Here is a 14,220-nt window from a genome sequence, read left to right on the forward strand (position 1 = left end):
CACGCTTGCACTGGCAGTGACCACACAGCCTCAGTCTCTAAGCGGCCAGACCCCTCTCCCAGTCCAGAGCCTTTCCCCACACTTTGCAGGTCCCAGTAGCTCACCATATCCAGCTGCAGGCTGTGCTGCTTGGCCAGTTCCAGCTCCTTGTGTTGTTTCCCTGTTCCTTTTGGCTTTCTGAGCACTGCCAGTCTGCTGCTCAACACAGGGTCTGCACTGCTTGGCCTGTCTGTGTCTGGTTCTGTCGCTGCAGGACTTCTTCTTGTACTCCTCTTTCAGCTCTCTGTCTTTGCAGGACCTCTTCTGCACACAGCTTGTTTGTTCAGAGACAGAGCCAGAACAATCCCCACTTACAACCTGTCAGTCAGGCTGAGCTGGAGTGTTGACTGCTTTCCATTGTCTCTGGGGTCTGTCAGTCTCATGAACCCTTCCCCTTCTGAAGCTGGTAAACCAAAAAACTCCCACAGAGTTTTAGTAAGGGGTAACAGTCCCCTTACACTGGCATTCACGGAGCAGCTGCAGATGCTGGAGTGTTGCTTCTCAGCTGAAGAAACAAGCAGTGACTGGTGGGATTGCATCATAATGCAGGTTTGGGATCATGAGCATGATCATGATCATCCCCTAGGGGGAGGACAGGGAGAGAGAGTTGAGGAGGAATGTGGAGGTAGAGAGGAACAAACAACCAGGTGATAAGGAGATTCAGAGGAGCAGAGCAGGAAGAATCACCAGCCCTGCTAAAGGTTCCAGGGGGAGGTGAGGTGCTCAAGCAGGGAGTGTTGGAAGGCTCCCTATCCCCCCAGGGCCCAGAGGAGGACTTACTACTCATCCCTGACTGCCCCAGGACTTCAGCCTAACACTCCATTATTTATGCTGAGGGACAGAAGGTCAAGCGCTAAAACTGTGCGAGTGAGTCTCATGCTGCAGCCCTAAAACTGTGGGATAGTGGGCAGAACAGGGGTCAGGTACCCAGGAGTGGGACTGACCATACCACACATCTAATAATTTTATCTCTAAATGATCCCATGAGCTGTCATGTTGTGCAAGAACGAGCAACTGGACACTTTCAGAACTGCTGAGCACTTGCAAGCATGTATTGTGAACTAATAAAGATTAATTGTATTCCAACTAGAATTTTATTCCTTAACAAAATAATTTAAATAATCCAAAAACCCAGTGCAGTATGTACCATGACCTTTGTCTCCTCACTGTTGACAGCAGGTACTTGTGACTCAGGCTCCTTGCAGATAGTCATGGTACTGTTGCAGGTTGTGGGGTCTTAGCCGAGAATAGCATGCAGCGTTTTGTAAGAGTAGCATGTCTGGAATGCAGCATTGGATTTATTGGCTTTCTTGTATGCCTGCTGTAGCTCCTTGGCTTTCATGTGACACCACTGACGCTTCTTGCTGTAGCTCTTCTACTGAATAACCGCAGCAATCTGCTTGTATATGCTAACATTTCTGCCATGTTCTGGACTGGATATGTGTCTGTAAGCCTCTTCTTCCCACAGACCCAGGAGATACAGTATCTCCTGCCTGAAGGGCAGGAGCATGTCTGGAATCTGTAGCAAACATGGTTAGCTGAAGAGCTGTTAGTTGTGCTTGCCAAGTCAGGTAATCAGGAAAACATTAAAAAAATTAATGGGACTTTAAAGGGAAGTGGGGACTTCAAGATGACCTGTAGGCAGTGGGGTTCACAGTGGTAATTGAAGTGGTTGATGCGGGGCATTGCGGGCCAACTGCTGGAGGATAGAGTTGACATAAGTAATGCAGCATTCACATTCACACTGCATCAAACTAAGTATATTGGCTGTGGCTCAACAGTGCTCAGGAAAGTAATGTTGCTATGTTGGAATAATGGGGTATATACAGCAATGGGAGACCAGTTGGACATGTGCACAACTAGGTCAATATAAACTGGCTTGTGTCAGCTAACTGTGTATGTGGTCCAGGCCTTAGAAAGATTTTAAGGGCCACCACTTCAAATGATGGCAGAATAGGGACTCAGGATACATTTCTGGCTATATGTAGTCTAACAAAAATAGTTAAGAAACATGAAAGTTGAAGAATGTTAAAAATAAATTATACGTACTTACTGATTTTGTACCTGAAATGTTTTTTGTCTAATTAGATTCACATAGATATTCCTCGTATGAATCATGAAATTTTAAGACTTCAACCCAAAGTAACAGAGGTAAGAATTGTTGTCAAGTAATTTTATCTAGTTAGAGAATTAATTTCTTGTTATTCCCTGACTAACTGTGCATGTATATCTATATGTATATCTCTCTGTGTCTGTGTTTCTCCAGTAATTACATTATTCATACGATAACTACCTTGGTTTGAAAACAATGCTCGAAAAGCAAATCATCAAGATAGAGATGTGATGAAGTTGTAACATAAGAATAATCAGGGCTTGACAAACCGCGGTGAGAGCTACTAGCCAGTCCCACACTGCGCATGCGCTCAGCGCCGGTGAATGGGGCACAAGGAGTGACCTGCTGAAATCTTCTCACCACTATCTCCTAGAACTGGAAAGGACCTTGAAAGGTCATTGAGTCCAGTCCCCTGTCTTCACAGCAGGACCAAGTACCATCTCTGACAAATTTTTGCCCCAAATGGCCTCCTCAAGGATTAAACTCTCAACCCTGGGTTTAGCAGGCTACTACTCAAACCACTGAGCTATCCCTACCATGGGCAAGTAAAATCAGCGGTTTGTCGAGCCCTGAGAATAATATTGAAAAAGATGAGAATACCAGTGAAAGGTCAAACTGAGCCCCAGTGTGTTTCAGTTTTTCTGCTTTGATAGACTTTTTTAAATAATTGATTTACTTTACTAAATGAATTCTTTCTCCTAATCCAAGTATCCTATGCTGCCCAACATTATTCTAAATCCCTATGTCTGATACCATGGTCTGTGATGGCACTTGTATAACAAATTATTTTTTTCTGTGTTATTCCACGTGAACACTTGGAACCTCACTGTGCATAAGAACAGTCATACTGGATCTCGTCATCTGACAGTGGCCAATGTCAGGTGCCCCAAAGGGAATTAAAGAATAGGCACTCATCAAGGGCTCATCTAGACTATGAGGAAGATTCCAAAGAGGATTTGCAAATTCCATGAGAAAGCTCTGCTTTCGAAAGTGAAAGTAATCAAGACGTTTGCTTTTTTTTTTTTTTTTTTTTTTTTTTTTGGTGTGTGCGCAAAACCCCCTTTTTCAAAAAGCCATGTAAATCTCATTTTTTGAGGAAAAGCGGCTTTCCAAAAAAGGGGTGGTTTGCCAAAAAACCCGTATCTTGATTACTTTCACTTTCGAAGCTCCTCTTTTGAAAGTCAGATCGGAAGAAGATATGCAAATTCCTTTTTTGAATCTTCTGTGTAGTCTAGATGAGCTCCAAGTGATCTATCTCCTGTCAGCCCATTCTGAACTCTGGCAAACAGAAGCTAAGGATGCCTACATTGTAGGTGTGACTACTAATTCACTTGTAGATCTTGTTTTGATTCCAGCTAAAACAAAATAATTTTTATAGCACATATATCTATCACTGTACCTGGAATGGGTCACAATTTAGAAAGCCAAATTCAGGAAAGACTGTCAGAAAATAGGGCAGACATGCCATACTGGTGGTATGTTGTATCAATAGATTTCACCTAATCAGAAGGTTCTCTCCTGAAACACTATGAGTTTTACCACAGAGTACAGACACTAGGAATCTAAGTGTGCATGTAAAATTGGTGGATGCATTCTTTTAACATGGGGAAAAGTGCATTTTTTTCCCTAGACTCTACCTCGGAAATGATTGAAATTCTTATTAATGTTAAAAAAAAAAAAAAAAAAAAAAAACAGCCTGAGGCAGGCAACTGATATGTTAAATTTCAGTTGAAATGATTAAAGTTTGAAAAATTTTGTAACTGAAAAAAAATTACTGGCAATGGGAGGAGTTGGACTACCCACCCCTCCTGTAATAAAGTCAGCAATAGGACATATATTTGTGAGTTTACTTATGTCAGGGCTACTCAAGACATGGCCCGTGGGCTGTATGTGGCCCACAGCCCATTTGTTTGCAGTCCGCGGTGTGGTTTGGGTTTACATGGGGCTCGACATATGGCGCACGGGTGGGATCCTTTGAACATGGCCTCCTCTGGGAACACGCTCCATGACGGTGAGCCAATATAATGGTCTTCTGTTGATATGTGTTTTAGTAGTTAAATTCCTGGACTGTCATTGCTCATTAAAAGTGCTGTCATATGGGTCATATGTCATATGCTGTCATATGGGTGGAAATCAGGTAATATTGCATATTTATTAACAGGGCTCGACAAATGCACTCGCCTGCGCACCCGTGGCGAGTAGATTTTTCCAGCTGGCGAGTTCAGGGGCGGACTGGCCCGGTGGGCCACTGTGATGGGCTGGCCTAAGCCTGCCCTACAGGTGGTGCGGCCCCATCTGATCTGCCGGCCGGTGGAGGAGCACAGCGCCGCTGGGAAAGGGGAAGTGCGGCGATTCTTCCCACCGAGCTGCCTGCGTGCAGCTCCAGCGCGAGGAGGCGGGGTGGGATACCAGGACGCTGGCGTGACCTGGCCCAGCTGATTTTAAAGGGCTGCGGCAACTCGGCTCTGGCCGCGTGTCCCTGGGAGTTGGCTGCGGTGCGTGGCACAGCCAGGGTCCGCCCCGCCGGCTCCAGTCCTGCCACGGCCCCAGCCCCCCTTTGTCTCCGCGCCGCCCGTTTCCCATGCTGCCCTGCACTCCGGACCCCTGCTCTCCCTCTTTCCTGTGACTCTTTGGCTCTGTGCCACCCTTGTACTCCGCACCCTGCTCCCCCGATCTCTGCCCCCCCAGCTCTGTGCTGCCCGTTCCCTGCACTGCCCCTAGACCCTGATCCCTCTGCCCCTCCCGTTCCCTGGGTCCCATTATCCGTGCCTCCACCACACCCCCACACCCTGTTCCCCCTCAGCTCTGTGCTCCCCATTCCCTGCACTGCCCCTAGACCCCGATCCCTCTGCCCCTCCTGTTCCCCACGTCCCATTCCCCGTGCCTCCACCACACTCTGCTACCCCCGATCCCGGCATCCCTGTGGCTCTGTGCCTCCCGTTCCCCATGCCACCCCGTACCTCCACCCCCAGTGTTCCCTGCACCCCTCTGGCTCTGTGCTGTCCCTGAACCCTGCTCCCCCTGTGGGTCAGGAGTGAAGGGTGCTTGCCCATAGGAAGGGGCTGGACAGGGCAGGGAAAAGGCTGCTGTGACCAAGCAGCGAGTGAAAGGGGCAGTTCACTTGAAGCACCTTTGCTTTTATGCTTTTATGAAAAAAAAATGAAAATGCTATTTGTTATTTATAGGGCTAAAATGCGGGGACAAAAAAGAAAACAAACAAACCCATTGCAAAATGCAAATGTGTAAAAGACAACAAAGGGGGAGGGAATGTTTTGCTTGGCACAGCAAAAAACCTAGAGCTGGCCCCTGGGGAGGGGAAGGGGGCTGGGCTGGGCTGTGAGGAGGCGACGGGAGGGGAGGGGGAAAAATATGGGGAAGGGGCTTGTGCGGAGGGGAGGAGGTCAGGAGAAGAAGAAAAAGAAAGGGGAAGGCACCAAGGGACAGGGGTGCAGGAGAGACAAATGTCGGGGCCAAGTGCAGACAATGAGGAAAAGGGCAGGAGGGGAGGTGTCAGTGGGGGGGGACAGGGTGATGCTGGGAGAGGAGCGGGTAAGGGCACTGGGTGGTAGAGGAGGAGGGGGAGGTGCTGGGAGAAGGCTTGAAAGAAGGGTTGGGCATGAGGAAGGCGGGGATGGAGCAAGGCATCTGTGAGGGCACAGGGACATGAGGGGAACGGGGGCAGAGGGTGGTGAGGGGGTCAGTATCAGGGAAAAAGAGAGCTAAGAGAGCAGGGGCAGTGAGGGAAGGGGGAGGCACCAGGAGGTTTATTAATATCAGCATAACTGACTTGAATGGGGCCTGCGTGTTGTATAGTCTTGCATTAATCTTTGTATTCATGTCAGTCAGTGTCAAAATCTATTTGCATATATATTTGCATGTATATGCAACCGCACTTAAGTTGCGGCCCTCGATATGTGCTGTGACTATCGTGGCCCCCAAGGCTTCCAAAGTTGAGTAGCCCTGACTTGCATCATATTTCATTTTTACATCTTTAGGCTCATTTGATAGCAAATGTACTACAGTTCACAAAATCCCCTGCCCTGCTGCCCCAGTCAAATGTCATCTCTCTGTGGAGGTTGGTGTCTGAATGGTAGATATGTGACCAGTCTCGGGAGTCCTAAGGAATGGAGTGGGGAATGTGCTCACCTGTATTTTTTTTTAATTCTCCATTTATTCTTTCTGTTCCCATCCTAGAGTACATGCAGAGATCTTGCCTGGGAAATGGGAGAGCTTTCTTGAGCATTTACTGCCACCCTTTAGCCAACAGGTGGTGTTTGTTTGAGAAGCAGGTTGGCTTTCTTATGTACCTACCCTTCCATACTCTCCAACTGTATTTATGGCACTGTCCCCACCTTTTCTGCCTTGTATTGCTGAGGTATTGTTCTCAGTATGCGATGGTTTTCATTAGATCCTCTGTTTGAGGTGTTGGGTAGGAAATTGTCATGATATCTAGGGGACCTTTCATCTTCCTATTTGTGCCATTCTCCTGCATGTCTTGATCAGCAATCTACCAGCTTTTCTTTAGTTTAGGGTAAACTAGTCCTCCCTGGTTAGAGGGCAGTCTTGCTGGGTTTAACTCATGACTGGTTCTGTATTAGACAATGGGGTACAGAAAGGTAAATATTAAACATTTGTAGTATCACTATATTGTATCTGCAGTACTGTTTCCAGAGAGGAATGTAAAAGAGAAAACTTATCTGAGATTATATATTGAAAAGATTTTTTTAATAAATAATCTTACAGCAATCTTTAATTTACTAGTTTTGTAACACATGATTTTATTTCAGAGAAGAAACTAAGGCATGAACAATTATCCAATCTGTTTCCCTGCCCATCCAAGATTGCTCCTTATAATTTATGGCCTTTTAAGTTAGGCCCTGTCCAGTAAAACATTGAAGTAGGTGTGCCACTGTAAGTGTGTGAGTGGTCTCACTGAAGTCAGTGGAACTATACTACATGCTGGATCAGAACTAGGGATGTTACATTTAAATTAATTGGCTAATCAAATAGTTGATGAAATTTGCATCGACTAATTAGTTGATAAGGGTGCCTCTGCCTTTGACGTGTAGTAGGGCTGTTGCTACACTTCAAAGGTGAAAGCACTGCAGGGAGCACGAGGCCAGCAGGGGACTCAAGCAGTCTCCCGCTGAACCCATGCTCCTTGTGGCTAATGTATCATTCGAACTTGCAAATGAAGCTCAGGATTTAAATATCCTGGACTTCATTTGCATGTTCCCGGGTGCCACCATTTTTAGATGCCCGGTAATTGGTAGTTTGAACTACCTGCCTGCGGCTACACGCGGCACGGGCTAGGTAGTTCGAATTAAAGCTCCTAATTCGAACTACCGTTACTCCTCCTGCAATGAGGAGTTGATTTAGTTCGAACTAGGGTGGATAGTGTAGACATACCCTTAGACACATCAAGGAGGGGAAGAGACTAGTTGATTAGTGTGTCAACTAGTCATTCACATCCCTAATCAGAACCTTAGCGTTTTGAAAATATTCTTTTCTACCCTAGTGATGAATTTTTGCAAGATCAACACATGTAAAAAGTTGTCATAGAATATGTCAGTATGCACACAGGAGTATCTTAAATGTTAGTGTAGCTACTGAAGTCAAATACAGCAATTCCAGATTTGTTTTACCTACAAGATTTGATTTGGCAAAACTATGTTTTGGAGGGGAAAGAAAACCCCCTCAACACTATTCAAATCAAAACAATTCAAATCAAAATGTTTTATGCACTAAGTCACCTACTGTCTAGCAAATCACCTACTGTTCAGTGATTTGAGAACAAGATAATGATGAATATGAATTAATATAACTCTAATGAGAAAGATGAATTGTTGATACACTGCTATTTTCTAACAAATGTAATACTTGAAGTGTAAATTACAAACTGAACAGGAAATGATTTCATGTTATAAAAGTGCACTACATTATTAATACCCTAATGTAAATCTGAAAAGAGCAGATGCTGTGCTCTTAAACTAATAATTTTCCAGTTTTAGAATTTGTGTAGATACTATGTGATAGCTAGTTTATAGTTCAGAATCTTCTTGTAGTAGTTAATTTTTGTGATTTTTGGGGTGGGTTGGGGTGGTGGGTTTACAAGCTATATAGTTCAAATTAGTAATGTGACTGTATACACCTGTAAACGTTAACCCATGAGCCTAGGCTCATCGGTTAACCTTGATGGTTGCATGAAGCATCCCACAATCTGCTGTCTCTATATCAGAGGCATCAGCATGGGCGGGCGTGGGGTGCGGGAGGGGAGGCAGATGGGAGCCGGTGCTAGCAGTGAGCTGGTTTTTAAGCATGCCCCCCATGAGCACCTGCTTTCCTACCCCTGTGCTGCTGCTTAGTGTGGAGGGTGGAAGATAAGGGAGGCAGGAGCCAGTACACATGTGGAGATGGCTTTGCCTCATGCCCCCATCTCTCCCACACGATTGCCTCTGATACAGAGCTAGCTATTTGGTGCGAGGGGGTGCAGGTGGGAGCTGGTATGTGCGGGGAGTCAGTTTAGGAGCTGGCTCCCCATGCATACCAGCTCCTGCAGAGTTGCATCTCCCTTCCCCGCATGCTGCTGCTTCTGGTATAGAGGCAGCAGCGGGGGAGGGAGCTGCATGCAGTTGTGAAGGTTAACGGACAAGCCACCTGCCCTTTTTTGCATAATGTGTAACCGATGAAATTTTGAGCTGTTACATGTTTATCAAAATTAATGCATTTTAACATCCCTAGTTCAACTGAGGAATTTGTTTTGAATAATTGACACTCATACTTTAACAGTACGAACTTTAAATAAATGTTAACTGCATTGATGTACATTTTCTACTTGCATTCGAAGATAACAATTGCATGTCACAGTAAACGTGTACCATGCCAACTGTATTTCTAATACAAGATAAAATACTTAGGCCTGGTCTACACTAGGTGGTCAGATCGACTTTTGCTGCATACGGTTGATTTTTCTAAATGAGGCATCCGCACTATGAAGTCTGTTTTGTCGTCCTAAAAGGCTGCTGAAGTTGATGTTGTTTACTCCTGATTTCTCGAGGAGTAACGCTGTTCCCAACATTGCACGGTTGAGCTTATGGTAGTATAGATGCAGCATTGGCGAAAGTCGAGGCTATTGGCCTCTAGAAGGTATCTCTCAGTTCCCTGCTTTGACTGCTTGGGCCAGGACTTATGCCTCTACTGCTCTCCAGGTGAACAGAAAAAACTCTGGGAAAGTTTGAATTTAATTTCCCGCATTGCCACCATTGTGAGCACATCTCAGAGCGAGCAGCACACTGTGGCACATGTGGAAATGACTTCACCAATTCAAATACTTCCAAGACTTCAAATACTTCTGCTCCCTTGGTTTCCAGTTCCCAGGGTGCGGAGGAATGCCAGAATGAAGTGTCTAGGAGAACTTGGAACTCATCGAGGCATAGGGAGGTAAATCCATTCTTGCCGACGCCAAACCAACAAGTGCAGTTCGGACATTTATGTGTAGATTGCAAGCTGCTTGGGGACTAAAGGCTGTTCCAGGGATGACTAGCAATGCTGAGTCAAAGTCAAGAAGCGGAGGCAGTCCTGCCACAAGGAAAAGGACGCTAATGTATGGTCTGGTATAGCACTTCTCAGATACCACTTCTACAAGGAGCTGGATGCTATTTAGGGAGCTGACCAGCATCAGAACTGGCATACCACTGTGTCCACAGGATTGATTGACGGCTGTGCTAGTATCAGTGACAGGGCTTGCATGAGCAGCGACTCCATGCCAAGCCAAGATTCGTCTCGTCGTCTTCCTGCAGGAGCGACATGCATACGCTGCTGAAATAGTGGACCATTAGATGCACCACGGCATACATCAGAATCAGTATGGTTTGCTGTAAATGGGGATCCATGCTCACACTGTATGGTGTCTGCTCAGAAAACCAGGGCACCAAAAGGTGCAAGCACACTGCCTTCCCTTTATCTCAAGGGGGGAGGGGAAAGGACTAAATGAGTGCATCAAGGGAAGGTGATGATGTTAGCTCATAACTATCCAATGCACAATTTTGGTCCTACTGGGTACTGGGAATATAGCCCCAAAAGCAAAGCTCGCCACGGAGCATCTGAGTCAATGATAGGCTCCCTAATGAGAACACACAACTTCGGTCTATTCGATTCTTCCCTTCAGTGAGGATACGGACTTCCACTTTGCAAAATTAGGTGTCCAGACATTGACCATATTAGATTTGACCATATCTCATTGTGTAGATATGGCCTTAGTTGTCTTTGAAACAGGACTAGATCAAAGTACATTTACTAACCGTTAATGTGTATCAGCAATGTTCACATGGACAGCTAGTTTGCTGGAGTCTAGTGAGGATAGATTCAGCCACAGCTTGCTGTAAATTAAATGTTTCTGTAGACAAGCCCTTGGACGTAATGTTGTATAGACTGTGATAATAGAGATATGAGAACCTTCCAGTAGTACGTTAAATAATGTAACTAATGTCTGTCATGTATGTATAAGTCCATTTTTTCCCTGTTTCTAACAAGATTGTGTGCTGCTTAGTGTTTTTTTTTTTTTTTTTTAATGTACACACTGTGTGTGTTAGAGAAGCCTTAGGATACGTCTAGACTACATGCCTCTGGCGACAGAGGCATGTAGATTAGGCTACCGGACATAGTAAAATGAAGCGGCGATTTAAATAATCGCCGCTTCATTTAAATTTACATGGCTGCCGCGCTGAGCCGACAAACAGCTGATCAGCTGTTTGTCGGCTCAGCGCGATAGTCTGGACGCGCGGGTGGCGACATCAAAGGTATTTGTCGACCACCCAGGTATGCCTTCTGGGATGAGGTTTACCTGGGTGGTCGACAAATACCTTTGATGTCGCCACCCGCGCGTCCAGACTATCGCGCTGAGCCGACAAACAGCTGATCAGCTGTTTGTCGGCTCAGCGCAGCAGCCATGTAAATTTAAATGAAGCGGCGATTATTTCAATCACCACTTCATTTTACTATGTCCGGTAGCCTAATCTACATGCCTCTGTCGCCAGAGGCATGTAGTCTAGACGTACCCTTAGAGAGATGAAAGAAGTGTGCCTTCACATGGAGTGGAAGGTATTTAAGTTTGTGGTGTTTCTTGTTTTCTGTGGGCATATGTTCCACAATCATGGACTAGCCCCAAGAAGCCTCTGCCTCCTGCGTAGCTCAGTTTTATCATTATGGGAGAATGTTGAAGACAGCACTAAAGTTGAGACTGAGGAAGGGGATAGGGAAGAAATTACTTCTGGGAGAATTCTGCATCAAGGAACTTAAAATAGTGTGCAGAATTTTTAAATTCTACATATATTATTTGTCATACTAACGTAATATAATCTCCCTGGTTTCAATTATTTCAGTAATTTATTTAAACTTCAATACAATGGATGGAGAATGGGAGTGGGTAGCATTTGGAAAAAATCCTCAAATCCACTTGTCTAATAGAAACGTAGTGAGGTTTGATGCTTTATTTCTAATTCTTAGTCAGCAACTGTCATATACTCAGTGTTACATCAAAGGTAACTGAAAAGTAAGTGAGAGATGGAGATTCAAGCTCACAATTTATATTAACTACTCACCATCTCCAGAAAGGTCAATAACATTTTGATAGTAAGATTTTCAGTCCAAAAGTTTAGATGATTTCTAATAACGGAAATTCCATAAGCATTTATAAGCCATAAGGTCCTTTTTACTACTCTGTAAAGTAATATAAAGGACCTTATGACTTATAAATAAAGTTCCCTCTAAGCTGCATGGCTGCCTAGCTGTTTAATGAGCCTAATTCAGAGCTCCCGTGCAGAGCTCAGCTGTGGGAAGGGCCGTCTTGTGGAGCAGCTGTCTGCTACAGAGGAGCTCCGAGAGCAGGTAGGGAGGGAAGGATGGAATAAGTGTTTGGGGGAGAGTATAAGATAGGGGAGTTTGGGAAGATGGGGAGGGAGGGAGGGAGGGAAGAAGTGGCCTGGGGCAGTTTGAGGGGAGATAATTTTGGGGAGTCCTATCTCCTCGAACTGGGCAGCCTGTAGAGAAGACAGGAGAGAGAGGTAGAAACCCAACACTCTCCTCAAGCCTCCTGGGCTGGGAAGGTGCAAGGTGTGTGTGTTGGGGGGGCGGGAGGGAAGCAGATGGCATGGGATAGGAGAGGTAAATGGGGGTGGGTAGGTGCTGGCATCTGTGCAGTGAGGTGATGGTGGTGGTGAGGGTGAGGAGTTTGTTTGGGATGTCCTTACTCACTTGCAGTGGTGCAGACGGGCGAGTGAGACTCTCTCTGTCTGACTGGGTTGGAGCTGAAAATAGTAAAATATTCCATTCAATACTCCTTTTAAAGGAAGAAAGGTGAATTTAGCTATAATTGCTGTATTTCACACCCAGATTTGTTTTTTTTTAACCAAGAGCTACAAAAGCCCAAATCCTATAGTTATATGCTTTTTGCATTTTTTTAGGAACAAAAAATATTAAAGGGACTCCTTAATTTGATTGATCTAAAAATCTGCCTTTAATTATGGAAGGTAAATTATGTGCAATATTCAGCCTGTGATGCTTACTACAGGTTGGACCTCCCTGGTCTGGCACCCTTGGAACCTGACTGGTCCTGGTTGAGGGATTTTGCCAGACTAGGGGAGGTCATTTTTGGACCCCTGCCACTAGTCCTGCCCTCCCTTCCCTTCCCTTCCGCCTTGCCACTGGCCTCCCAACTGACTTCTCACCTCCTGCTGCCCCTCTGGGCATCCATCGCTGCTGTGGCTCCGCCAGACAGCCACATATGCCGGGGCTCTCTGGGCAGCTTGAGCAGCCCCACACTTTGGGGCTCCCTGGGTAGCCACATGTGCACATGCCAGGGCTCCCAGCCCCATTGGGCAGCCACACACTGGGTCTCCCGGCCCCGCTGTCAGCTCCCTGTGGGCACCGCACTGCCCTGCTGGTCCTGCAGGGATCTTTACTGGTGGCCTTCCATTGGGATTCTCTGGTCTTGTAACATCCAGGCCGGACCCGAGAATCCTGGTTAAGAGAGTTTCAACCGGTATACAGCATGTAATTTTAAAAGAAATACACCAATTATACCTTAGTTTGGAAATTTGAATTTGAGATACACTTAAGATATTTATTAACTACTTCAGCAAAATATTTTGAATGTCACTATTTTTAGCCATGCTAAATTGGATAGGATCTTGAGTAACTTTTTTCCTTTTTGGTAGTTTTTAAAAAAAATATTCCAAAAAGACTTTGAAAGTAACACTTGCTCTATTTTCCAGTGGATTACCCTTGTGGTTATAAATTCAGAGGTAATTGGAAGCCTCTAAGTCTTGGACATATAGTTTCATCTTCAGTGTACTTTCGTGTGTCTAAGGTAAAAATGGCTGACTACTATTAGATTTGTGAGGCCTAGCACATTATTAACTCTGTAGATTTCTACTGTTTCCAAAAGCTAAAAAGTATCTAAATACAAATGTATATAATAGATTGTAATTATATAACTGTTCTATTACCATGGATTTCTGATTTAGAATAATATAACTACATACATTAGTGTAAAATGTATATTAAAAGTCTAGATATGACATTTGCACTGTCTAGTTTTGCCAACAGATTAATTATTTAATCTGCACAGTGTGTATGAAAGAACAGACTGTAACATTTTGTTTTTAAAAGTGGAAGGGATTGAGTTATAAAAAGGTAATCCATACTTTTTATTGCACTCTTATTATCGTGTGGCCAAGGAGTTTTTATGTGAATTTATATATTAAAAAAAAAAGTAAAAAAGATTGTTTTTGAGCTATTGTTTATTAGCAGTGACAGTCTGGAGGGAATTTTTAAAGCTGAGTTATAATCTTTGAAATTAGGTCGGTGTAATGAAAATGCTGACAGACTCAACTTCAGCATTAATTGGTGCTGACAGAATAAAACATTTTAATAATTATTGTTTTGTAGAAATTACCATAAAGAGGAGAGCTGTCTTGTAGGTTAAAATGAATACAGCTTTTAATTAATTCAGTTTTGCCAACTAACGCATGAAAATCAAGCAGCAAATCAACATGAAATTTAAGAGGTAT

General features: G+C 44.6%; 1 protein-coding gene across 2 annotated transcripts in view; it reads left to right on the plus strand.

Annotated features, from left to right (window-relative positions):
* The window catches only part of TBC1D22A (TBC1 domain family member 22A), a 418,728-nt gene that overhangs the window by 84,656 nt on the left and 319,852 nt on the right, over positions 1-14,220 (plus strand). For both annotated transcript variants that reach the window (XM_075927774.1, XM_075927768.1), the window contains one exon: positions 2,128-2,190. In XM_075927774.1, the coding sequence (XP_075783889.1) occupies positions 2,128-2,190 (63 nt within the window). The remainder of the gene's footprint in view (positions 1-2,127; positions 2,191-14,220) is intronic.

The sequence above is a fragment of the Pelodiscus sinensis genome, chromosome 1 (assembly GCF_049634645.1).
Source record: "Pelodiscus sinensis isolate JC-2024 chromosome 1, ASM4963464v1, whole genome shotgun sequence".
Lineage (NCBI taxonomy): Eukaryota > Metazoa > Chordata > Testudines > Trionychidae > Pelodiscus > Pelodiscus sinensis.